Source organism: Cetorhinus maximus, chromosome 18, assembly GCF_964194155.1.
Source record: "Cetorhinus maximus chromosome 18, sCetMax3.hap1.1, whole genome shotgun sequence".
NCBI classification, from domain to species: Eukaryota; Metazoa; Chordata; class Chondrichthyes; order Lamniformes; family Cetorhinidae; genus Cetorhinus; species Cetorhinus maximus.
In genome coordinates this window covers 41,544,295-41,571,157 of record NC_135896.1, presented here as the reverse complement: position 1 = coordinate 41,571,157, position 26,863 = coordinate 41,544,295, and the positions used below count along the sequence as shown (strand labels likewise).

The window sequence follows — 26,863 nt, the reverse complement described above, 5'->3', positions numbered from 1 at the left end:
AGGAGAGTCACTCACACCTCACCTCTGCAGTTCAGCTCTTTTGTCCATGTTTGAACCAAGGCTCTAATGAGGTCAGAAGCTGAGTGACCCTGGTGGAACCCAAACTGAGTGTCAGTGAGCAGGTTATTGCTAAGCAAGTGCCGCTTGATAGCACTGTTGATGACCCCTTCCATCACTTTGCTGATCACGATGGAGAATAGACTGATGGGGTGGTAGTTGGCCGGGTTAGATTTGTCCTACTTTTTATGGACAGGACATACATGTGCAATTTTCCACATTGCTGGGTAGATGCCTGTGTTCTAGCTGTACTGAAACAACTTGGCTAAGGGCATGGCAAGTTTTGGAGCACAAGTCTACAGTACTATTGCCGGATTATTGTCAGGGTCCAGTATCCAGTGCTTTCAGCCATTTCTTGATATCACGTGGAGTGGATCGAGTTGGCTGAAGATTGGCATCTGTGATGCTGGGGACCTCTGGAGGGGGCCGAGATAGATCATCCACTTGGCACTTCTGGCTGAAAATTCTTGCAAATGCTTTAGCCTTATCTTTTACACTGATGTGCTAGGCTCCTCCATCATTGAGGATGGGGATATTTGTGGAGCCTTATCCTCCAGTTAGTTGTTTAATTGTCTACTACCATTCACGACTGGATGTGGCAGGACTGCAGAGCTTAGACCTGATCTGTTGGTCGTGGAATCGCTTAGCTCTGTCTAAGACTTGCTGCTTATGCTGTTTGGCATGCAAGTAGTCCTGTGTTGTAGCTTCAGCAAGTTGACACCTCATTTTTAGGTATGCCTGGTGCTGTTCCTGGCATGCTTTCCTGCACTCTTCATTGAACGATGGTTGATCCCCTGTCTTGATGGTAATGATAGAGTGGGAAAATGCTGGGCCATGAGGTTACAGATTGTGGTTGAGTACAATTCTGCTGCTGTTGATGGCCCACAGTGCCTCATGGATGCCCAGTCTTGAGTTGCTGAATCTGTTCGAAATCTATCCAATTTAGCACTGTGGTAGTGCCACATAACACAATGGAGGGTATCCTTAATGTGAAACCAGGACTTCGTCTCCACAAGGACAATGTGGTGGTCACTCCTACCGATACTGTCATGGACAAAGCATCTGTGGCAGGCAGGTTGGTGAGGATGAGGCTGAGTACGTTTTTCCCTGTTGTTGGTTCCCTCACCACCTGCCGCAGACCCAGTCTAGCAGCTATGTCCTTTAGGACTTGGCCAGCTTGGCCTGTGGTTGTGCCATCGAGCCACTATTGATGATGCACATTGAAGTCCCCCACCCAGAGTACATTCTACACCCTTGCCGCCCTCAGTGCTTCCTCCAAGTCATGTTCAACATGGAGGAGCACTGATTCATCAGCTGAGAGAGGGCGGTACGTGGTAGGCAACAGGAGATTTCCTTGGCCGTGTTTGACCTGATGCCAAGAGACTTCATGGGGCCCAGAGTCGATGTTGAGGACAACTAGGTCAACTCCCTCCCGACTGTATAGCAGTGTGCCGCCACCTTTGCTGGGCCTGTTCTGCCAATGTGACAGGGCATGCCCAGGGATGGTGATGGTCGTGTCTGGGACATGATCTGTAAGGTATGGTTCCGTGAGCATGACTATGTCAGGTTGTTGCTTGACTAGTCTGTGGGACAGCTCTCCCAATTTTGGCACAAGCCCCAAGACGTTAGTAAGGAGGACTTTGCAGGGTCACAGAGCTGGCTTTGCCATAGTCGTTTGCGATGCCTAGGTTGATGCCAGGCATTGGTTTCATTCATCCGGTTTCATTCCTTTTTATTGACTTTTTATCGATTTGATACAACTGAGTGTCTTGCTAGGCCATTAGGCCATTTCAGAGGGCATTTAAGAGTCAACCACATTACTGCGGATCTGGAGTCACATGTAGGCCAGACCAGGTGAGGACAACAGATTTCCTTCCCTAAATGACATTAGTAATGACAGATGGGTTTTTACGACAATCGACAATGGTTTCATGGTCATTGTTAGACTTTAAATTCCAGGTTTTTATTGAATTCAAATTCCACCATCTGCCGTGGTAGGATTTGAACTCGAGTCCCTAGAGCATTACCCTGTGTCTCTCGATTACCAGTCTAGAGATAACAAAGGCATAGACATGGATTTTAGCAGCAAATGAACGAATGAAAAAAAGCACAATTACCATTTAAAATATTACAGGTACATTAACCAGGCTAATGGACAACAACAAAAATTGCCGAATGCCTCCATCTGCATCAATTTATCCACTATTCTCTCCAAGTTACAATGATGTATGACCACAACACAGAATGGGGGTTTAGGGAAAAAAAGTGCCAATACATGTAGAGCTAAGATAATACATACTTTTCGCATTGAAGAAAATTTCAACTTCCACTTTAATATTGGGCAGAAATGGAAATGAGAATTAACTAATTAAATAAGGAGATGATGAACTATCTCCCACCCTGAATGGAGATGGATGTCTCCAGGTTGACATCTGCCATCCCCCTCGCGCCGAGCTTCAGCGACCAGACGTCAGCGGATCGATCGGCGCAGGCGTGGACCAGGTCTGGCTGCCGCTTCAATGTGAGAAATGGGGATGAATAATTTTCTGTTCGCTCAGTGCATCCTGTATTTTCTAGCTTTCCTGTTTGGCTTCATCGCCGTGGTGCCGCTGTCGGAGAACGGCAGTGATTTCCGGGGAAAATGCCTGCTCTTTACCCGGGGGATGTGGCAGAATGAGAACATCACTGTGGAGAAGCAGCGCTTCGTGGTGGAGGAATGGGGCCCAGAATCCGCCTGTCAGTTCACCACCTTCATCGGACTCTTCACCCTCCTCTTCTCGGCAATCCAGGCATGGAGACTCCTCTTCTACCTTTGCAAAGGACACGATGAGTAAGTCGCTTTGTGTGTGGTGCATTTCCATTGAACCCCCATACAGTACCCACTGTACCCCCTGGCCACTGTATCCCCTACCCACTGTACACCATGTCCACTATACCCCCTGCCCATTGTACCCCTTACCCACTTTACCCCATGCCCACTGTACCCCATGTCTACTGTACCCCATGCCCACTGTACCCCTACCCATTGCACTCTTTACTCACTGAACCCCATAGCCACTAAACCATTTACCCACTAAACCCCTTACCCATTGTACCACTTAACCACCAAACCCTTTACCTTTGGTACCTCTGACCCACTGAATTCCTACACACTAAACACCTGACCCACTGAACCCTTTCCTACTGAACCATATTCCCTCTGAATCCCTTACCCACTATGCACCTTACCCACTGTGGCCCTTACCCACCAAGCCCCATACCCACTAAAACTTCTTACCCAGTGAAACCCTTACCCAATTAACCCCTTCCTACTGAACACATTTCCCTGAACCCTATACCCACTGAGCTCCTTGCCCACTGAACTCTTACTCACTGACTCCTTCCCACAAAACGCTTATGCATTGAGTCCCATACCCACTGAACACTTCTCCCGCTGTACCCCCTACCTACTATACCCCCTACCCACGGAACCCCCTACCCACTGAACCCTCTACCCACTGAAACCCCTACCCATTGTACTGGTACGCATTGTATCCCTCCCTGCCATACCCCTACCCACTACACCCCTACCCACTATACCCAATATCCACTGAACACTTTACCCACTGTCCCTATTATACACTATACCCACTGTACCCCTGCCCATTGTACCCCATGCCTACTGTATGCCATACCCACTGAACTCACTACTCATTACACTCTTTACCCACTGAACCCCATAACCACTAAACCATTTAACCTCTAAACCCTTTACCTTTTGCACCCCTGACCCACTGAATTCGTACCCACTAAACATCTGACCTGCTGAACCTTTTTCCAAATGAATCATATTCCCTCTGAATCCCTTACCCACTGTGCCCCATACCCACTGTGCCCCTAACCCACTGTACCCTTTACCAAGCTCCATACCCTCCAAAACTTCTTACTAAGTGAACCCCTTATCCAATTAACCCCTTCCTACTGAACACATTCCCCCTGAACCCTATAGCTACCGAGCCCTTTGCCCACTGAATCCCTTACTCACTGAACCCGTACCGCAAAACTCTTACACATTGGGCCTCATACCCACCAAATCCCAGACCCTCTGTACACCATGCCCACTGTACACCATGCCCACTGTACACCATAAGATCATATGATGTAGGAGCAGAAGTAGGCCATTAAGCCCATCGAGTCTGCTCCGCCATTCAATGAGAGTATTGCAGATCTGATAATCCTCAACTCCACTTTCCTGCCTTTCCTCATAACCTTTGGTTCTGATTAAAAATTGTTCTATCTCAACCTCGAATATACTTAACGACCCACCCTCTACAACCCTCTGTAGTAAAGAATTCCAGATTCACTACCCACTGAGAGAAGCAATTCCTCCTCATCTCTGCCTTAAACGGGTGACCCCTTACTCTGAGATTATGCCCTCTGGTCTTGAACTCTCCCACAAGGGGAAACAACCTCTCAGCATCTACCTTCCCAAGCCCCCTAAGAATCTTATCTGTTTCAAAAAGGTTGCCTCTCATTCTTCTAAACTCCAATGAGTACAGGCCCAACCTACTCAACCCCTCCTCATAAGAAAATCCCTCCATACCCGGGATCAACCTAGTGAACCTTCTCTGGACTGCCTTTAACGCTTGTATATCTTTCCTTAGATAAGGGGACGAGAACTGTTCGCAGTACTCTAGGTGTGGTCTAACTAGTGCATTGTATAGTTTTAGCAAGACTTTCCTATTTTTATACTCCATTGCCTTTGAAATAAAGGCTAACATTCCTTTGGCTTCCCTATTACCTGCTGAACTTGTATGTTAACTTTTTGGGATTCAGGCACAAGGACTCCAAATCCCTCCGTGCTGCAGCTTTCTGCAGTCTTTCTCAATTTAAATAATATTCAGCTCCTCTATTCTTCCTGCCAAAGTGCATAACCTCACATTTTCCCACATTATATTCCATCTTGCCAAGGTTTTGCTCACTCACTTAACCTGTCTATATCCCTCTGCAGATTCTTTGTATCATCCTCACCACTTGCCTTCCCACTTATTTTTATGTCATCTGCAAACTTGGCAATAGTACATTCACTTCCCTCATCTAAGCCATTAATATATATTGTAAATAATTGTAACCCCAGCACTGATCCCTGTGGCACTCCACTAGTTACAGGTTGCCATCCTGAAAATGCTCCCCTTATCCCAACTCTTTGTCTTTTATTAGTTAGTCAATCCTCTATCCATGCTAATATACCACCCCCAACACCATAGGCTCTTATCTTATTAAGTAACCTTATGCGTACCCCTAAACCATTGTACCCCTGACCCACTGAATCCTTTCCTTCATGCCCCTTACCCACTAAACACCTTACCCAGTGATCCCTTTCCTACTGAACTATATTCCCTCTGAATCCCTTAACCACTGTACCCCTTAACCACTGAACCTTTTCCTGATGAACCCCTTTACCCACTGAAACCTTACCTCCTGTACCTCTTACCCATCGAGTCCCGCTCCCACTATACTCTTAACCCACTGAACCCCTTACCCACAAGTCTCTTATCCACTGAACCCCGTAACCACAGAATCCCATACCCACCTTGATGCAACATCTGCTGGGTATCTGCTGGCATGTGGCAGTGTTCAGAGAAATGTTGGACCTTCTTTCGTTTATAATTTACAAAAGCTATTCCTAATACTAAGCAATAATTATCTGTAGTGCAATATGTGCTAAATATCACAATCCATTGAAATGCAATCGTAACCTCTCTTACTCTCAATGCAAATAGCTTAAGGTTTGTGTTTTATTTTAGTTAAGAGCTAATCAACATGAATGGTTTTGCTGTCACTGTAAATGTAGCTATCACCAGTGCAACATTCCCAGGGTCCATCCTTAACAGGATGTTTATCAAACATCTTGCTGTCTTTGCTGTCTTACCGATGTGTTTCCTCCTCCCTCCCCACCTTCCACTCCACCTGTTTGTTGCAGTACTTTCTTTGCAACGTTCCTGAATCTGCTGGTCAGCACCTTCGTGGTTTTCCTTATCTTCGTAGCAAGCACTCTGGTCACTGTTGGCTTCAATATGTGGTGCGATGCAATCACTGAGGATGGAAGAAAGCCTAACAGGTACACAATATTAGGAATTTCTCTTGTTTTATAAACAACTGTTGTGTGCTTTCTAAAATTGTCCAGTAAGGAAAATTGCGCATAATAGAACAAAACAGATGTATGAGTTTATTATGAATGGTAATCACTATTAATATTAACATCCAATTCATTAATGCTCTTGCCTAAAGAAAATAAACAAAAGGCATTTTCAGAACAAACTTTCTAATATAAATGTTGCAAGGTCTTGTTGAACTTTCTAGAATGTAAGTTTTGTTCTGGTCTACAGTTGTGAAGAATTGCAGGATATTGATCTGGAGCTGCACTTGGATAATTCTTCTTTCTATGACCAGTTTGCAATTATCCAGGTAAGCCTTTGGAAAGTTTATATGTAGATTGTAGCATCAACAGAACGCAGCTCAAAGGATAAATTGTGAGATTTGGTTCATTAGGCTTAAACTTTGACACCAGTCAAGGTCAGCCAATTTGTTGATCTAATTTCTTATTCAGACATTTTAAAATAAATTATTGCCAAGTAAATATTTTAGAAAAGATTGAAGTGTAAGACCCAGATCATTCCAGAATACAAATTTTGTTAAAATTAGCATCCTTGGAATTCCCACCCTTGAAAACCAGTTGCTGGAATACATTCCCTTTCATGTAGTTTACCCCATTTTATCAGATGCTGAGACCACTGGCAACTTGTTTTGTAGACAGACAAAAGTCTTTTACTTATAGAATAATAGAGACACTGGAACATTTTTACATTAAGGCTGGTATCTGTGCACCTGTCATTAGCTGAGAGCCAACAGACTGGATCTGCAGCACAATGGGCCTAGCACTCGATATAATCAATTTAATTTAGTGTAACCTAACATAACATTGTTGGGTTGTCAATCAGGGATATGGGGGGTTAAAATTGATTTTTACAAGCGGCACAAAATAGGCTTGTAATGACTTGATGTATCAGGCAGGTTTCTACTTAAAACAGATAACTTTATTACTGTTCTCTTTTAGAAGCTACATGCTTGAACCAGGTCCACGGCTAGAAAGCTCCGCTCCCCCCATGGACTACCCGCACTTAGGGCTCATTCGTCAAAACGATCACTTGACCCTGATAGGCAGTAGGAAAGGTTATACCTTCAGTCACTACATTTCCTCCCCCTTTAGTTTTTTTTAACATTTCCTATTTACAAAGAACATTTTAATCCACAATATATACATATATATATGAAGGTCAGGTGGTTAAAGATTAAATCTCTGAGGTGGTTTTCTAATTCGGTTTGAGCGGCGTAGCTCTACCACTTGAGGCTCTCTCACTGGATCAACCTGATCAGGAACTGCAGCATCAGGTACATCCTTAGAAAGTGGCAGTTCAGGATTAGGCAATTCAACAAATCTATCCTAGGTCAATCTGTCACCTCGGATTAAAGGTTTGTCATCAATTACAGGCGGAATAGCTGGTTGTTGAAGTGTCTCTCTACTCCTCAGATGATCCACATGTTTTCAAACAATCCGGCCTTCCACTTCCACCTGGAATGACAAGGGACCAGATTCTGAGACGATTATACCTGGAACCCAACTAGGTCGATTTCCAAAATTCCGCACAAAAACTGTCTCCTACAGTAAATCTTTAAGCTTTACTATGAATATCGTGATTCAATTTTTGATTACTCTGATTCTCCTCTACCTTCCCCTCTAAGTTTGGAAACACCAGACTTAACCTTGTATGTAGGCGGCGTTTCATCAACAATGCAGACGGCGTTGAACCTGTCGTTGAATGAGGAGTCGTACAATAATTGAGAAGAAAGCGGGAAAGTCGAGTTTCTAGAATACCTTCAGATGACCTCTTCATTCCTGATTTGAAAGTTTGCAGTACTCTTTCAGCTAACCCATTTGATGAGGGATGATATGGTGCTGCTTTAATATGGTTGATTCCATTTAAACTCGTAAGTCTCTCAGGTTCTGTATTAGTAAAGACTGTACCATTATCCAAAACAATAACTTCTGGTAGGCCAGCTTTTCAATATTTGCACTCAATGTGGGTGACCTGACTTCATACACATCTATCCACTTAGAATGCACATCGATGATCAATAAAAACATGGTACCTAAAAATAGACCTACATAAACAATATGTAGTCTAACCCAAGGTCAACCAGGCTACTCCCACAAATGCAGTGGAGCTGAAACAGGCAACTTCTGTTGTTGCTGACACTGGAGACAGTGCTTGACAATGCTTTCAATATCATTTTCTATACCTGGCCACCCAGACATAGCTTCGCACAAGAATTCTCAGCTTCGATATGCCTGGATGCATACTGTGAAGAGTGGTTGTTTTCTTTGTGAAGGGATGACAACTCTTGATCACCACAAGATTGCATTTTGACAACTTAACTGTTTTTTCTGGCATGGAGTGGTCTTATCTCTTCAGGCGCTGGTGAATTCAACCACCCTTGCAATACAAGGTCTTGGACTTCTAACAAAGTTGGATCCCTGTTTGTCCAATTCCTTATTTGCTTTGCACACACAGGTGAAGAGTCCAAGAAATTCAGTGCAAACACAACTTCTTGTGGCATTGGAGCATGTACAATGCCAACTGGTAATGGAGACAACTGAGTGCATCCACATTTACAATATGTATGCCAGGATAGTGCATAAAGGTATACTGACATGCAGATAATATCAAAGCCCAACGTTGAATTCTTGCTGAGGCTATTGGCGGAATGGCTTTATCCTCACTGAATAAACTCGTTAATGGTTTATGGTCCGACACTATGGTGAAATGTCATCCATGCAGATACTGGTGGAATTTCTTCACTCCAAATATCACTTCCTTTTCTAGTTGTGAATAACCCTTCTCTGCTGCAGAGAGGGATCTGGAGACATAGCCGATTGGCCTTTCGGAACCATGTTCCATCCTGTGTGACAACACAGCTCCCACATCATAAAGAGTGCATCATAGGTTAATATTAATTCTTTTGATGGTCCATAATGCACTAGTAGATATGATGAATGTAATAGCTTCTTAACTTCTCGTTGTGAATTCCATGATCAAGGATGATTCTTTTTCAATAACAAGTGTAATGGTGCTAACGCTGCTAACAAGTTTGGCAAGAGGCGGCTATAATAATTAATCATGCACAAAAAAGGCTTGAGTTCAGTGACACTGGAAGGAGAGGGCGCCTCTTTGATTGCCCTAACTTTCTCCTCTACTGGATGCAACCCCATGGCATCCACCCAGTGACCCAGGTAAGTGACTTCTGGCAAAAACAAAAATACCTGGAAAAACTCAGCAGGTCTGACAGCATCTGCGGAGAGGAATACAGTTGACGTTTTGAGTCCGTATGACCCTTCATCAGAACTAAGGAAATAGAGAAATGGGGTGAAATATAAGCTGGTAGAGTGGGGTGGGACAGGTAGAGCTCGATAGGGGGCCAGTCATAGGTGAAGGCAAAGAAGAGATTGCCAAAGGTGTCATAGACAAAAGGACAAAGCGGTGTTGATGGTGGTGATATTATTTAAGGAATATGCTAATGGGGACATTAAGGGTAGCAAGCAGGACAAGCTAGTGGCAGATGGCCCTAGTGGGGGTGGGGTGGGGGGAAGGGGGGAAGAGATCGAAATGGGCTAAAAGGTGGAGATAAAACAATAGATTGAAATAAATTTAAAAATAGGTGGGAAAAGAAAAATATATTTGTAAAAAAATTATAAATTATTGGGAAAAGGGGGATCGGAAAGGGGGTGGGGATGGAGGAGAGAGTTCATGAATTGAAATTGTTGAACTCAATATTAAGTCCAGAAGGCTGTAAAGTGCCTAGTTGGAATATGAGGTGCTGTTCCTCCAGTTTGCATTGAGCTTCACTGGAACATTGCAGCAGGCCAAAGACGGACGTGTGGGCATGAGAGCAGGGCAGAGTGTTGAAATGGCAAGCGACAGGGAGGTCGGGGTCATGCTTGCAGACAGACCGTAGGTGTTCCGCAAAGCGGTCACCCAGTCTGCGTTTGGTCTCTCCAATGTAGAGGAGACCGCATTGGGAGCAGCGAATGCAGTAGACTAAATTGAGGGAAGTGCAAGTGAAGTGCTGCTTCACTTGAAAGGAGTGTTTGGACCCTTGGACGGTGAGGAGGGGGAAGTAAAGGGGCAGGTGTTGCATCTTCTGCGGTTGCATGGCAAGGTGCCGTGGGAGGGGGTTGAGGTGTAGGGGGTGATGGAGGAGTGGGCCAGGGTGTCCTGGAGGGAACGATCCCTGTGGAAAGCCGTCGGTGGGGTGAAGGGAAGATGTGTTTGGTGGTGGCATGATGCTGGAGTTGGCGGAAATGGCGGAGGATGATCCTTTGAATGCAGAAGCTGGTGGGGTGATAAGTGAGGACAAGGGGGGCCCTATCATGGTTCTGGGCGGGAAAGGAAGGTGTGAGGGCCGGTTGAGGGCCCTGTCAACCACCTTGGGTGGAAAACCTCGGTTAAGAAAGAAGGATGACATGTCAGAGGAACTGATTTGGAAAGTAGCATCATCAGAACAGATGCGACGGAGGTGAAGGAACTGAGAGAATGGGATGGAGTCCTTACAGGAAGCGGGGTGTGAGGAGCTGTAGTCGAGGTAGCTGTGGGAGTCGGTAGGCTTGTAATGAATATTGGTGGACAGTCTATCACCAGAAATTGAGACTGAGAGGTCAAGGAAGGGAAGGGAAGTGTCAGTGATGGACCACGTGAAAATGATGGAGGGGTGGAAATTGGAAGCAAAATTAATAAATTTTTCCAGATCCAGACGAGAGCATGAAGCGGCATCGAAGTAATCATCGCTGCACTGGAGAAAGAGTTGTGGGAGGGGGCCTGAGTAGGACTGGAACAAGGAATGTTCCACATACCCCATAAAGAGACAGACATAACTGGGGCCCAAAACAAAAACAGAAATACCTGGAAAAACTCAGCAGGTGTGGCAGCATCGGCGGAGAAGAACAAAGTTGACGTTTCAAGTCCTCATGACCCTTCAACAGAACTAAGTAAAAATAGGAGAGGGGTGAAATATAAGCTGGTTTAAGGTGGGGGGGGTGAGGGGAGAAGTAGGGGGGGCTGCTGGTTGTAGGGACAAGCAAGCAGTGATAGGAGCAGATAACCAAAAGATGTCACAGACAAAAGAACAAAGAGGTGTTGAAGGTGGTGATATTATCTAAAAGAATGTGCTAATTAAGAATGGATAGCAGGACACCCCCTCCCCCACTTCTCCCCCACCCCCCCACCTTAAACCAGCTTATATTTCACCCCTCTCCTATTTTTACTTAGTTCTGTTGAAGGGTCATGAGGACTCGAAACGTTAACTTTGTTCTTCTCCGCCGATGCTGCCAGACCTGCTGAGTTTTTCCAGGTATTTCTGCTTTTGTTTTGGATTTCCAGCATCCGCAGTTTTTTGTTTTTTTCATAACTGGGGCCCATAGCCACACCTTTTATTTGGAGGAAGTGAGACGAGTTTAAGGAGAAATTGTTCAGTGAGAGAACAGGTTCAGCCAGACGGAGGAGAGTAGTGGTGGATGGGGATTGTTCGGGCCTCTGTTCGAGGAAGAAGCGGAGAGCCCTCAGACCATCCCGGTGGGGGATGGGGGTGTAGAGGGATTGGATGTCCATGGTGAAGGGGAGGCGGTTGGGGCCAGGGAACTGGAAATTGTTGATATGATGTAGGGCGCGAGAGGAATCGCGATTGTAGATGGGAAGAGATTGGACAAGGGGAGAGAGAGTGGAGTCAACATAGCAAGAAATGAGTTCCGTGGGACAGGAACAGGCTGACACGATTAGTCTGCTGGGCCAGTCCTGTTTGTGGATTTTGGGTAGGAGGTAGAAGCGGTCTGTCCGAGTTTGGGAGTCTATGAGGTTGGAAGCTGTGGTGGGAAGATCTCCAGAGGAGATGAGGTCAATGACAGTCCTGGAAACAATGGCTTGATGTTCAGTGGGGTCATGGTCCAGGGGGAGGTAGGAGGAAGTGTCTGCGAGTTGACGCTCAGCCTCTGTGAGATAGAGGTCAGTGCGCCAGACAACAACAGCACCACCCTTGTCAGCAGGTTTGATGACAAAGTCAGGGTTGGACCTGAGAGAACGGAGTGCGGCAAGTTCAGAAAGAGACAGGTTAGAGTGGGTGAGAGGAGCAGAGAAATTGAGACGACAGATGTCACGCCTTGGATGTACATTTTTATTTCTTTAATCACACACTAGCTTCTAAGAATCATCTTAAAATCTCTTCTAGGTTGGCCAAATGTTCGGCTTCCATTGACCCTGTGATCAGGACATCATCTGCGTATACTACTACTCGGGGAAGTCCTTGTAATGGACTTTCCAAGTTCCTTTGGAAGATTGCACATGTAGATGATACTCCAAAGAATAGTCACGTATATTGATACAGGCCCAGTGCATGTTGATGGTTACATACCCTCTAGATGTGTTATCCAGCTCTTACTGTTGGTATGCATGGCTCATGTCTTGTTTGATATAGGACTTGCCTACAGCTAGCTTTGCATACAAGTTGTCTCCTCGGGACAGGATATTTATCTAATTTGGCTGCCTTGTTCATGGCCCATTTGTAGTTCCCACAAATGCAAATAGTTTGATCAGGTTTCATCACAGGGACTATGTGGCTGCCCATTCTGAATTTTGGACTGGCTGGATAATGCCTAGCTTTTCTAAGCGGCACAATTCTGCATCTACCTTCTCCTTTAGGGCATAAGGCACTGGTCTGGCCTTAAAGAAATGGGGTGTCACCTCTGAATCTACATATACTTTTGCTTGTAAGCATTTTATCTTTCCCAATTTGTCACAAAATACACTTATATTTCCTTAACAGCTCAGGAACACCTCCTATTCTCAAGTGAAATATTTCAGACTATTTGAGCTTTTTTTTGTAACCAGTCGCAGCCTGGAAGACTAGGTCCTTCACCTATCACTATGATCACTGGAAGCTGGGCTTTCTGTTGCATATGGGACACAGGTACTGTGGTGATGCCCTTTACCTGTATGGATTCTCCAGTGTATGTCTTTAATTGAGCCTTGGTTTGCTCCAAATTCAGTGGCTGGGACCTTCATTTAGGTATTAAAATGTCTGCTCTCCCACCACTGTGGTTGAGGCTCCTGTATCTACCTCCATTACGAGAGGTTTCCCATTCACTTGAATAGTGATGGTTATTGGTTCCGTTATTTACTACTTTGACATCATACAGAGAATAGTTATCGGTATGGACAGCTTTTGGTTCTGTTATCTTATTCACTTAAATCATTTTGGGCTGCTGTCTTGTGGGCTGTGTCAATTTTGCCCTGCATTTCATTATTACTTGCCCTTTCTTGTGGCATTAATGGCATCTGCCTTCTTAAGTCTGCAGGCTTCCGGTCCATGATTATCCCACATCTGTAACAGGTTAACATCGGAGTCGCTGCTGAGATGCTTCCACTAGGCCTTTTCATTTTTCGAGCAGCAGAGACTGTCTCTCACCTCACTACTGTCTCTGGTTTTCGCACCATGGCTGGCAGTATGCTCCCGCCCCAACTGAAGAACGGCACTCTGTTGCACACTCTGTAAAGCCTGTGAGTCCCTCTCAGCACGTTCCATGGCTAGTGCCATTTCCATGGTGCACTTCAAATCGATGTTAACTTCTGCGAATAAACGGCGCTGAATGGCATTATCATGAACCCCACAAACCAACCGGTCCTGCAACATATCACTGAGTGTGTCTCCGAAGTTGCAGTGCTCTGTCAACTGCTTCAACTTCACTATATAAATTGCAATGGGCTCTCCCGGGGCCCTTACTTTGGAGTTAAACTTAAACCTGTGCAATATTACCAACGGCTTTAGCTGAAAATGGGCCTTCACGAGGTCTATCGATTCGTTAAAAGATTTCGACTCGGACGCGTTCGGGGCCGTCAGACTGTGGATGAGGTTATATGTCTTGCTACCACAGACACTCAAAAGAATTGCTCTCTGCTTCTCCTCCGCACTTATTTCATTTGCCACAAAATAAAAACCAAGGCGTTCTACATACTGGCTCCAGTCTTTCATAGATGCATCATAAGAGTCGATTCTGCTGAAGAGTGGCATGACTAGTGAGTATACTTTTCTTTTTTCCTAAGAACTGATTTACTCACATTCACAAGGCAAGGTGCAGCATCGGAGCTACTTCACCCTCGTTGCCAAATGTAATGACACACCGGAAAGGTTTCTAGTTGAAACAGATAACTTTATTACAGAGAGCTTTTAGAGGCAACATGCTTGTACAAGGTCCACGACTAGAAAGCTCCCCCCTCCGGATTACCCACACTTAGGGCTCATTCGTCAGAACAATTATGTGACCCCCTCTAATCCCCTAATAGACAGTGGGAAAGATTATATCTTCAAGCACTACAGGGCTCTTAATAAATTGGCAGCCAATTTTTTTTTACCATGCCAGTTTTTATTTTCCATTGACTTGGAAAATATTGCCAAGATTTTTAATTTCAAACCAAGTTGACAGTGATACTAGGAAACAAATCTCCCAAAACAGCTTGAACTATCATTCTGTGAACATCAGTAGAAAGAAGATCAGGCATGATGAAAATTGACCATTGATTTGCTATAAACCGATATCATAGTGCAGGCATACACCACTGTCACCCCCATGAACTTCCTACTTGACATATTTTCAAACCTTACACTTGAAATTCTATTTATGTTCCAGTGGAAGGCCACTCAGATATGGTTTGAGTGATAGCTACGTTGAATGGCGGAGCAGGCTGTATGGTCTACTCCTGCTCCTATCTCTTGGGTTCTTGTATGTGCTAACTTCTGTTTTACTGAATTGTTTTAAAGTTGGCAGCGAAGTCAATGCCTAATCAACATTTCTAGCTGGATATCAAATCCACTGCATAAAGGTATTTGCAGTTTCAGTGGAGATGAGTGCTTCCCAGTTACAGTGCGATTCAAGCTGAGATTCAGGAGAACAGTAGAATTAAGGGTTGACAATCAAATTATATGGATGGTATATGGCACGTACATGAAAACAGATTTATCAGCAGATGGCAGATTTAAACTTGCCAAAAGCAACACTTTCCTTGTGGGGTACTTCAGCCTTTGACTCTTGAACTTGATTTTGTGTTTACTGAGGGAAGTTGCCAGTTCATGATTAGATAGTGAGGCAGCCTGATCACCATCTGCCTTACCTGCATTGTCATTCCTTTGAAAAAGATCACAACTGGTTATCTATTACCCCTGTGCTCACTGACCAACATTGACTCCTAGTTTGGCCTCGATTTTAAAATTCTCATCTTTGTTTTTAAATTCCTCTGTGGCCTCACCCCTCCCTTCTCCAGGCCCACACCCCTCTGTGATCTCTGCCCTCCTCCAATTCTGGCCAATTACACAGCTTTGATTTTCATCACACCACCATTGTTGACCATGCCTTCAGCGGCCTAGGCCCTGAGCTCTGGAATTCTCTCCCTAAACTTCTACAACTCTCTTTCTCTCTTTAAAACATTGCATCAAACCTATCTCTTTGACTAAGCTTTTGACTACCTGTCCGTGTATCAGCTTGTTGTTAATGTTCCTGTGAAGCACCTTGGGAGGTGCTACAACATTAAGGGCACTATATGAAAACAAGCTGTGTTAGACTAGATACAACCTTTTTGACTGGAGCACACACCAAAATTGAAGCCATGTGCAAGATCAGACTCCTCGCTTTCAGAGAGTACATGGTCAGAGAGATTTACTACATGTTTGGTGGCGTCATTAATTGCGCTGCTTTAAACGACTTCCGATTAAGTGAGTTTACAGTGAAGGTGTGTTTCAAGTGGGTATTGTTTATGATCATGTGCTCTCTGAAAGCGAGGAGTTTGTTCTTGCGCATGGCTTCAATTTTGGTGTGCCGTCATCCCACATCAAACAGGAAGAGGTATTTGCTCAGTTCGAACTCCTCTACTCTCAGCTGTCCCACCACAAACCAGCGTCCACTGACAATGCTGACTCCTTGAAAGCTCTCCTAGCTGATCCAGTGCATGCATATTGCAGGATTCTGAACGACTTGGCTGATTTTCACATGTAATGTGAATGCCTGTAACGTTGTGAGGCCTCATGGCCAACCCAGTCATACATACCTGTAAACCCGACAAAGGGACTGGAATAGCCATCCTTAACAAGTGTGACTATATCAACAAAATTCACACCATACTTAATGATGGGTCCAAATTCGTATCCATTGGACCCGCCACTCAGCATGACTGGACAGCCCTGCTCGAAAGTGAGTTACAAAAATGCTTGTTGGACTCTTGCAAGACTAATGAGCTGCCGGGTGGTATATAAAAGATTCATCCTCACGGCTCACTGCCTCTGTGTATGTAAGGGCTGCCCAAGACACACGAAAGTGATATCCCTTTATGCCCTATCTTATCTATGACTGGTTCTGCACAGCATGAACTAGCCAAATGGTTGGGTGAGTTGCTGCAACCAGTTCTGAGGAAGTTTTCCACAAACACGGTGAAGGATTCCTCCACCTTTGCGAAGACCATACAGGACTTGCATATCGATAGCAATGCTGTGTCCATGCGTTCATTCGACATTGCAAGCCCTATTCACCAATGTTCCGTTCAAGGATGCCTTTGACATTGGCATTGCATCACTATATCATGGCAATCTAGAAGCACTGCCATTGTCTGAACCTCTATTCATTGAACTGATGAACTCAGCAACTTGTACAGTTGAGTTCAGTTTGAACGACACCATGCATGCCCAAATAAATGGTGTTGCCATGAGATCCCCTCTAGGCCTAGTTCTTGCAAGCATCTTTGTTGGTTTCCATAAGAAACACGTCTTCGATGGAATGTCACCTAGGCTCCTGCACCTTGCATGTTTCCAATATGTGGATGATACATTTGCTATTTTGAATCCGCAGCTGCATGTAAGCATGTGTGCTCTCGGCACCTTTAAGGTGGGTCTGGCCCCATCTCTTCAACATCTGTGACCAGTGATGCTGTGCTCCTGAAGGGCTCAGGTGCTAAAGGCGGACAAAAGATCAGGTGCTTTTACAGTTTCAGTGCCTCAACGATATGACCCTGATCATGGAGTGCAAGCGAGCTGCCTTCAGCCACACAGGAGTCAGACATCCTCAGAGGCTATGTGAAGATCGATGGAGTATCCTCACTGCATGTCATCATCATCCTCCTGCAAGTGAGTGGTTATTAGGGCCTCCACTGCATCTCCATGACAGGAACATTATCACAGAAGGTATGTGCGCTGCCATAAGCCAGACTGGAGTCAAACATTCATAGGTGAAATGTGAGGGTCTATGGTGTCACTTCATTGCATGTCATCATCATCCTCCACAAATCTAGCAGCTATGAGGGCCTCCCGAGCATGCCTGCCTCATCTGGCCAGTACGAGAACCACATCGCCATCATCGTCACCTTCGAGGACCTCCTTACCCTCATCCCTGTCGATGTCTTCCTCATCTGAGGAGACCTCCAGCTCCTCCAGTTCCTCCCCAGCCAGCTCCTCTCCTTGTTGCAGCGCACGGTTGTAAAGTGTGCAGCAGACAATGACGATGCGTGACAGCCTCTGTGGACTATATTGCAGGGCTCCATCAGGCACCAGAACCGCATTTTCAGCATCCCAAGATGGTTTGCTCCACCAAGTAGTGAGTTGCAGCATGAGTCTCATTATACCTTCACTCTGCTGCAGTCTGAGGCTGCCGCACGGGTGTCATCAGCCACATACTCTCCGGGTAGCCCTCTTGCATCCTGGCTGTCCTGGTCCCGGGTGAAATGCACAAATCTGTGTGCCCTTGCAAAGGTGGCATCCGTGACCTCATGGATGCATTTGTGGATGGAGGCTTGTGAGTTCCCAGAGAGATCACCTGTGGAGTCCTGAAAGGAGCCACTGGTGTAAAAATTGAGCGCTGCGGTCACTTTCATGGCCACTGGCAGCGGATGCCCTCCATGCACCTGTGGTGCCAAATCCTGCAGTAGCTGGCAGAAGTGACCGACCAGTCCCCTAGACATGTGTAGCCTTTGGTGACCCTGATTTTCGGTCATCTGCAGGAATAAAAGGCGGCATCTATAGACCATGTGTCTAGCTAGGCACCGACCAATGATAGCTTGCTGTGGCTCTTCAGCGGCTTGTGCGGGAGACCCAGCCTGCCCTTGCCTCTGCCCAGCCAGGCAACTTTATCGTCTCTTCTCTGCCGTCTTTGATCTCTGTAGCTACAAGGTATACAGCTAGTTCACTAGGCTTCATGCTCCTGATGTACTACAGGGTGAAAGAGAGAGATGCGTGGGTTAGCTTGGGTGTACTAAGAACTTCTCTTGGTTAAGTCTGAAATTCCCTTAACACATCCCGGAGAGTGCTGGCCACCACTTGGATGGCCAGAGTTTAGTGCTCTGCATGGTTGCCCGAAACCCCACCCACCTCCGCCCCACTCCACCTGACCGATTGGCTGCAACTTTGCCCATTGGACTGCATGCTGTGCTCTCAGCTCAGATGCAGGCATTTTCCTAACCCACACTGCACAGCTGCACTGTTAGCTTGAACCATGGAGGAAACTGGTCCACACCAGGATGGTGACATTGCAAGGGGCTGTGAGCGCCTCCAGCAGTGACTGATCATCCATGGCCAGCTTTAGCAGGGAGATTATACAATGTGCCTAGTCATCCAACTGCAGTCCACTAAAACGCTCATTAGTTTGCAAGCTGTGCCTGAGGGGTGAAAAACTCTGGAGGTCTTGGTGACACTTTCATGCTTCTGCGTTGTTTGAGTGGGCAGATAAGCTAGAGACCCGACTCCATGCATGTCAATGTGGTTGCGTCTGAACTGTCTCAGCTGCAGAGGAATGGTCACTTTATACAAGGGGTCCCTAATGCATGGCCGCTTCCCTCCCTTCCACCCTGCACGTGCTTATACACTACCTTCAACCACAGGGCAGCCCTCCCAACCCCAGCCTCCCATGCACCTCAATTGCAGAGCAGCCCTTTCCCCCGTCCCCACCTAACCCACCTCAACCGCAGGGCAGCTCTTGCATCCCCCCCCAACGCTCCTCAGCCTTGAAATCCAACAGGCGACCCTCACTAGTGCAGCGCAACATTACTGTACACTCACCTCTGAGTTCCCCTCAAAGTGCAGCCCGCCAAGTGCACACCTTATATATGCTATTGTGAAACACATCCGCGTGAGTGGATGACCCAGAAGGGGGTCGTGGGGGTGGGGGGGGTTGTCTGATTCCGGTGGGCTAGCCTTGGAATGATATGCAGATGTATTACAGTGATGTTCCCTATGTCCGATGGCAGGAAATGCGGCCCACCATTGACGGGCAGATGATCGCAAAATGGTTTCACAACGCTGTGAAACCGATTTCTGACCTTCTCACTAAATTGTCTGCTCACATGCCGAGCAGCATACCAGCGGGGACTGAAAACCCCACCTATAGTGTCGAACATTAGATGTGATTCTGCGATTGGACAACAATTGCTGAACAATCCTGATTGTTTTAATAATTACACTGACAACCAATCTAAGATCATCAGCTGGACTCACAGTGTGTGCAGCTCATTTGCAGGTGCTGGAAGCTATATATATTTATACACAGGGTCCTATCCTTTGCAGACAGAAGGGGCATGTCCACACATTGCACCCTTTTCAACTAAACAAAAGCTTGGGCGACTGCCATTTCCTGGTTCATTCCCATGGCAATGCCTTGACCAATCAGAGCTGACCCGTCTGGATTGAATTTAAACAAAAACTTAGCAGTTAACTTCTCCTTGATGCATTCTCCATGTCAGTGCCTCTACCAATCAGACTCTATTTACCAACCAATCAGCACTCTCTTCTCATGCAATCTAAATTGTTGTTCCCTTCACAATTGGTATTCTTGTGAATTCTGTCGATGAGTACAAGACGAAAAGCTTCAACAGCATGTCTCTTTTTTTCAGCAGTATTAAAGTGTTCTAAAGCGCTTCACAGGAGGGCTATCAGACAAAATTTGGCAAAGTCAGGAAATGACACAGAAGGCACTATTATAACAATTCAGCATCAACAACATATAATTTATAAGCTCATATTATGCACAAAAAGACCAAATTCTTGGCATTACAGATATCACTTAAAATTTGGTGAATCAAAGAATTCTGCTCATAAAAAATACAAACTGAACACATTTCCACCACATAAAATCTACTTAATCTCTGGGAAAATATTGAGCCTACAGTTACAGTTAGTGAGGACCAGACCTGAGAATAAATTTGTTTTGTGACTCCCTCTGTTATTGTGCCTGTGGTGCATTATCCATCCTGCTGCTTCACAACCTAACTGCAGCCGTTGACATGGTCAACCACATCATCCATCTCCAGTGTCTCTTCTGGTCTTATAATCGAATTCTTGCAGTCACTTTCCTTTCTACCCCCACACCTTTACCTCTAGAGTCCCCCAAGGATCTGTGCTCAACCCCCTCCTGTTCCTTAGGGTCAGGCTTCTCTTTGGCAACATCACCTGAAAACTTGGGGGCAGCTTCCACGTGTATGCACTCAACCTCTCTATCACCTCTCTCGCCTTTCACCAGACTGTATTATCAGATTGATTATTTGATATTTAGTCCAATTAAATATTGAGAACACTAAAACAGATGACTTAAGCCCCTGCATGTAATGCGCACCTTTGCCATAGATTAATTATAATACTCATTCATGGGTTATGGCCATTGCTGGCAAGATCAGAATTTAATGTCCATCCCTAATTGCCCTTGAGAAGGTGATGATGAGCTTTCTTGAACCGCTACAGTTCATGGGATGCAGGTACAAGCACAGTGCTGTTAGAGAGGGTGTTCCAGTAAATGAAGGGGAATATAGTTCCAAGTCAGGATTTTGTGCAGCTTGGAAGTGAAGCTATGGATGGTGGTGTTCCCATCCATCCACTGTCCTTGTTCTTCCGGGTGGTAGAGGTCATGGGTTTGGAAGATGCTGTCAAAGGAGCGAGTTGCTGCACTGCATTTTGTGTATGATACATGCTGCTCCCATTGTGAGTCATCAGTGGAAGGAGTAAGTGTTTAGGTGATGGATTGGGTGCCAGTCAAGTAGGCTTCTTTGTTCTGGATGGTGTTGAGCTTCTTGAGCATTGTTGGAGCTGCTCTCTTCCAGGCAAGTGGGCAGTATTCCATCACACTCCCGACTTGCACCTGGTGGACAGTGGGTTCTGGGGAGTCAGGAGGCGAATTACTCACAGCAGAATTCCCAGCCTCTGATGTGCTCTTGCAGCCACAGTATTTATATAGTTGGCCCAATTGGATTTCTAGTCAATGGTAACCCCCAAGATGTTGATGGCGGGGTATTCAGCGATGTTAATGCCATTAAATGCTGGCCTATCCATTGAGGCCCACATCCCATGAATGAATTTTTTAAAAATTAAATATCAAGGAGAGATGGTTAGAGTCTGTCTTACTGGACATGTTCATTACCTGGCACTTGTGTGGCACAAATTTACTTGCTATTTATCAGTCCAAGCCTGAATGTTGTCCAAGTCTTGCTGCATGCAGGCACAGACTGCTTCAGTATCTGAGGACTCAGGAATGTACAGAACACTGTGCAATTGCGAGCAAAAATCACCGTTGCTGACCTTGTGATGGAGGGAAGGTCATTGATGAAGCAGCTGAAGATGGTTTGGCCTAGGGCACTATTCTGAGGCACTCCTGCAGTGATGCCCTGGGATTGAGATGGTTGGCGTCCAACAACCACAATCATCATCTTTTGTGCTAAGTATGACTCCAGCCAGTGGAGAGTTTTCCCCCTGATTCCCATTAGCTTCAATTTTGCCAAGTGTTCCTTAATGTAAAAGGGAGTCACTCTCACCTCACCTGAAATGAAGCTCTTTTGTTAATCTTTTTGTTTGGACCAAGGCCGTAATGGAGTCTTGAACAAAGTGGTCCTGTCAGCCAAACTGAGCATCAGTGAGCAGGTTATTGTTGAGTAAGTACTGCTTGATAGCACTGTTGATGATATCTTCCATCACTTTGCTGATGACCACGAGTAGACCTGGTAATTGACCAGATTGGATTTGTCCTGCTTTTTGTGGCAGGATTTATCTGGGCAATATTCCACATAGTTGGATAGATGCCTAGGGATGCGGCTAGTTCTGAAGCAGAAGCACTACAACCATGATATTGTCAGCCCCCACAGCCTTTGCTACATCCAGAGCCTTCAGCCATTCAACCATTCATCTCTCTCCCCAGCCATTATATCACATTGAACCAGATCACTCTCAACTTTGGCATCTAATTTGACCCTTAAACTGAGCTTCTAACCACATAACCTTTCCACCATAAAGACTGCCTGTATCCACCTTCATAACATTGCCTGCCTTTGCCCGTCTGGTGCAGACAACTTCATCATGCCTTGTCACTTCCAGGCCTGACTGTTCCAAAGCTTTCCTTTTTTGCCACTCTTCTTTCATACCCTTCATAATCTTCAACTCATCCTCTTCTGTCTTTAACCTAAACCACACAAATTCCCATTCGTATATCACCTGTGTTCACTAACCAACATTTGGCTTTTGGCCCCACAATGCCTCAAAATTTTCACTTTGGTTTTTAAATCCGTTTATGGCCTTACGCCTTCCTAGCACTCTAACTTTTCCAGCTCTACAACCTTTGGAATTCTACATACCTCCAACTCTAATCCTTTGCATATCCTCCCCTCCCTTTGCTCCACTACTGGTGTTGTGCCTTCAGCCATGTAGAGCCCATGACCTGGCATTCCCTCCTCAAACCTCTGCCTCCCCACTTCTGTCTGCTATGACTGTCCTTAAAACCTACCTCTTTGACTTAAGCTTTTGATCATCCATCCTAATACCTTTTTCTTTGACTCAACATCAATTTTTATCTGAATACGCTTCTGTGAAGTATATTGGGACAGATTTCTACATTAAAAATGCTGTATTAATTAATGTTGCTGTTTTAAAATCCTTATTTAACACTTTTTCGGGTGGTGTAGCTCTTCTTTATCAAAAGTATCAAATATGTTTTTATTGCTTGTAGTAAATGGGCATGCAATATGTGACTGTTTTGTTGTCATCGTGACTGATAACATATTGAACTTTATTTGTGAAGGAGGCCATCTGAAAATAGGATGGCAGCTGTGAGTAAAGTTCTCCAGTCAACAATTGGCTTGCTTTTCAGTGGGAGAATTCGTGACCATGACGACCATTGCATATTTAAATATAACAAATTACAGTTTTTAATAATTCTTACAGATGGTCACTCACTTTTTAATTAAGACAAAAAACCTGTTCATTTTAATATCACTTTTCTATTTTATGGATGAATACTAAATTGATTTGGAATTTAAAAGCAGACTAAAGATTATAAAATCGGTGACGTGTTAGACAGCTGGATGGACAGAAGGACGTGGGCTAGAAAGTAGTGCACCAGCCACTGCCTGTTTCTTAACCAATGGTTAATTGTAAAGTGAGCTACTATTTAACTGATTAGCCAGGTGGCTGATAACAATGTGAGCTATTACTACTAAAGTACCATCGTTTAGATTTTATGTCCAAAGTGGGTAATGCAGTAAAATCAAACAGATGCTTAGGTTCAACTTTCCTTTCTTTCATAAGGAAAGACATTGCAAATGATCTGAATCAAGGTCATCTGTTGTTTTACTTCTTCATAGATCTCAAAAGCTCATATAAAGTTCAAGCATTGTTTTGTGTACATAAAATAGAATCTCTGCCTTCAATATTACCAATGATGGGAAATAAATAATGAAGGAGTTAGAGTAAAATATACATTATATAAATTGTGAACTCTCCTGGCAATTTTTTCCCAGGAACTCTGATACCATGGGCTGAAATTTACCCTGGGCTTTGGGACCCTGACGTCAGGCCGAAGGTGGGTCTTGAACCAGCACTTGCTGGCAGCAGGACCTGCTTGGCAATTTTACCGCAGGCAACCTTCCAATTGGCTGCTTGCGGGCCTGCTGTCAATAAAGAATGGTGGGCATGCTGCTGATGCTGCTGGTTCCAATCAAAATGAAGGCGCCCTTAGATTAGTATGTAAAAATTAAAAGTTGGGGGTCGGAAGCAGGAGGCTGTACGGATCAGAGGGAAAATCCCTCTGAGGGAATTATTGGGGCTGCGGGGGCTGTCTTTCCTCCCTGTGGCTCCCACTTTGGGCCATGGAGCCTCCGATTCCGATGGCCACCGCTCTCTCGCTCTCTCTCTCTCTCTCTCTCCCTCCCTCCCCCCCCCCACAAAACATTGCTGAGTTGGGACAGCAGCCAGATTACTCACATGGTGACAGAAATGTATGTATCTGACATGTATGTTTATATCAAAAGATGTGATTTTATACGAATAAAAAGCTTTTGATAATTTGCTTAAATCTTTCTATTGTGAAGAAACAACTGATTCACTCAAAATAAATGTTTGAATTAAATTAGGATTGTATTGATCAAATTCTCCTTTTCTACCACGTTAACTAAACCCTTACTGATTCGTAAAACTTATGTTACGGTGTGCTAAAGAGACATTTTGCAGATTATATTCAAAAGTGAAAAGGATGACATGCCCTGAAGTTGCTAATTAGCAAACCTTGTTTAACATCTGGGAATTTCATCTGCAGTTTGGTCTATGGGCCGGATGGGTTGCTTGGATGGCAATTACCATTCTTGCGTTCCTGAAAGTGTATGACAACTATAGGCAGAAGGAGCTCCTCGACAGCCTGGTCCATGAGAAGGAGTTGCTTCTAGCAAGATCATCCAAGAGAGCATTAGAGCAAGTTGAGAAGAATGCAATGATTTAAAAGCAATTACAGTACATATTGTACAAAGAGATAATTCCAACTGATATAAATAAAGCAAAGCTGCATGTACTTTGTCAAGGCGAAGGCATTGAAAAGTTACTGTAAAACAGGATACTCACTCTCTAGCCTTACTGCCCATCTTAATGGTAGGTACCATAATAATAACTGTATCTTTCGATAGATACTATTGTTCTTCCAGTGCCTAATATAGCCTGTATAATGTAATGATTTTCTAAAATGTTACAGCACAATACATAATGACTGCTCTATTGCCAAATCAAAATGTAAACTTCTGCTGTTCCTACTTGTACATCAAAACCTAAACATTGTTGATCAGAAAAAAATATCCTGATTTATAGTACAAAGTTAAATAGCCTACACCGAATTTCATGTGCCAAAAATAAACTTGGTAATGTGTTAAATGATAGAGGAGAAAAACTTCCAGCCAGTTATATTCCACATAGTTCAGCACACTCCCACTGCTACAAAATATTGTATTGAAAGCAAATGAACAAAATTGTCCACTCTCATAGCAAATGATGATAAATTTCACATTCAACATGTCAAAGATGTTTCGAGCCAAACTCAGTGATACCTGAATATTCTTTCTATTGACAGAATACATTGCTTTCGCACTTGAAAATCTCATCTGCAGTGTTTAGAAAATGATAATGATTGTTTCTTAGGAGCAGCTGCTATCTTGCAGCACTGAATACTCTACCTTAAATCAATAGGTTTTCTTCTGCTAATAAAATGAACAACAGCTATTGGAAGCTTAGTTGTATAAAGTGACAGACTTTATTGTGCCATATGTTGCTCATAAAAAGGATCTTTGTTGTTAATGTCAATTCTTTAACCTTGATTACAGTGTCCTTTGCTCAAAACTGTGTAAAATTAAATTCATTCATACGCTTGTTTACATCTGTGCTGTTGTTTTTTTCCCCTTGTGGGAACAAATGCACACTTTTATTTCTGCTGCTACTTAATAAAAACTATTTTTTTAACTGTCACAGTCAGGATATAACTGGCCACACTCCCTTTATGTTTCCCCTGTGCCTACAAAAGATAGGAGAAATGACACATTTGCCATATGGGAACCACAAGGGTAAACTTGTGAACAATGATTACTGGCACAGTTGCTTGATATGTCAGTATGCTGTACCACCATACCATTTTATCACTACTTCCTCTTTGTTGTCAGCTCATCCCACAACTATATCACAAACATCTGAAAAGTGTAGGTTTTATTTCTCATGATCAACTTGTATTCTCCAATAACATCTTATATTTATACAGCGCCCTTAACATAATAAAATGTTATGGCACTTCACAGGATTTGAAACCGGGGCAGATATTAAATTAAGCTAGATGACCAAAAGCTTAGTCAAAGGGGTAGGTTTTAAGGAATGTCTTGTGGGCAGAAAGAGTGGAGGAAGAGGCAGAAGGAATTCCAGAGATTAGTAGCTTGGCAGCTGAAGGCATAGGCACCAGTGTTGGAGTGATTAAATCTGGGGCTGCTCAGGAGGCCAGAAGTAGAGGAGCATAGATATCTTGGTGGGTTGTGGGGCTGGAGGAGATTACAGAAATAGGGAGGTGTGAGTCAATGGTGAAATTTGAAAAAAGGATGAGAATCTTAAAATTGAGGTGTTGCTTAACTAGGAGTCGATGTAAGTCAATGAGCACAGGGGTCATGGTTGAATGGGCCTTGCTGTGAGTAAGGACACAGACAGCATAGTTTTTAATGACCTCAAGTTTACAGAGGCAGAACGTGGGTGATCAGCCAACAAAAATGACTATGTTGATCATCCAGCATTGTTGGTAATGAACTTTACAAACACCCTGAGTCTGGGTTGTATGATGTGATGAAGCCAATCAAATGCCACCATATTCCCCTTAATGCAAATCAATCTGCAGTGTAATTTGCCCATTATAATTGAGCTACTCTTT

At 44.5% G+C, this 26,863-nt stretch overlaps 1 protein-coding gene across 2 annotated transcripts; it reads left to right on the top strand.

Moving 5' to 3' along the window:
* The first annotated feature begins 2,522 nt into the window (after positions 1 to 2,522).
* On the top strand, positions 2,523 to 25,835 carry tmem179ab (transmembrane protein 179a, genome duplicate B). 2 transcript variants are annotated; one of them, XM_078562495.1, is made up of 4 exons: positions 2,523 to 2,887; positions 6,020 to 6,157; positions 6,426 to 6,504; positions 24,737 to 25,835. In XM_078562495.1, the coding sequence occupies exons 1-4, from the start codon at positions 2,586 to 2,588 to the stop codon at positions 24,914 to 24,916; spliced, it is 699 nt and encodes a 232-aa protein (XP_078418621.1). In that variant the 5' UTR covers positions 2,523 to 2,585; the 3' UTR covers positions 24,917 to 25,835. The 2 variants fall into 2 exon arrangements, with proteins under 2 accessions (XP_078418621.1, XP_078418622.1); XM_078562496.1 differs by lacking the exon at positions 6,020 to 6,157 and having other exon boundaries at positions 2,529 to 2,887.
* The last annotated feature ends 1,028 nt before the right edge of the window (positions 25,836 to 26,863 follow it).

Bases quoted from the DNA above. Each gene is read 5' to 3' on its own strand.
- tmem179ab (XM_078562495.1), top strand. From the start codon at position 2,586: ATGGGGATGAATAATTTTCTGTTCGCTCAGTGCATCCTGTATTTTCTA. The intron at 2,888-6,019 runs GTAAGTCGCTTT...TGTTTGTTGCAG, and splicing joins CTTTGCAAAGGACACGATGA to TACTTTCTTTGCAACGTTCC. The intron at 6,505-24,736 runs GTAAGCCTTTGG...TTTCATCTGCAG, and splicing joins ACCAGTTTGCAATTATCCAG to TTTGGTCTATGGGCCGGATG.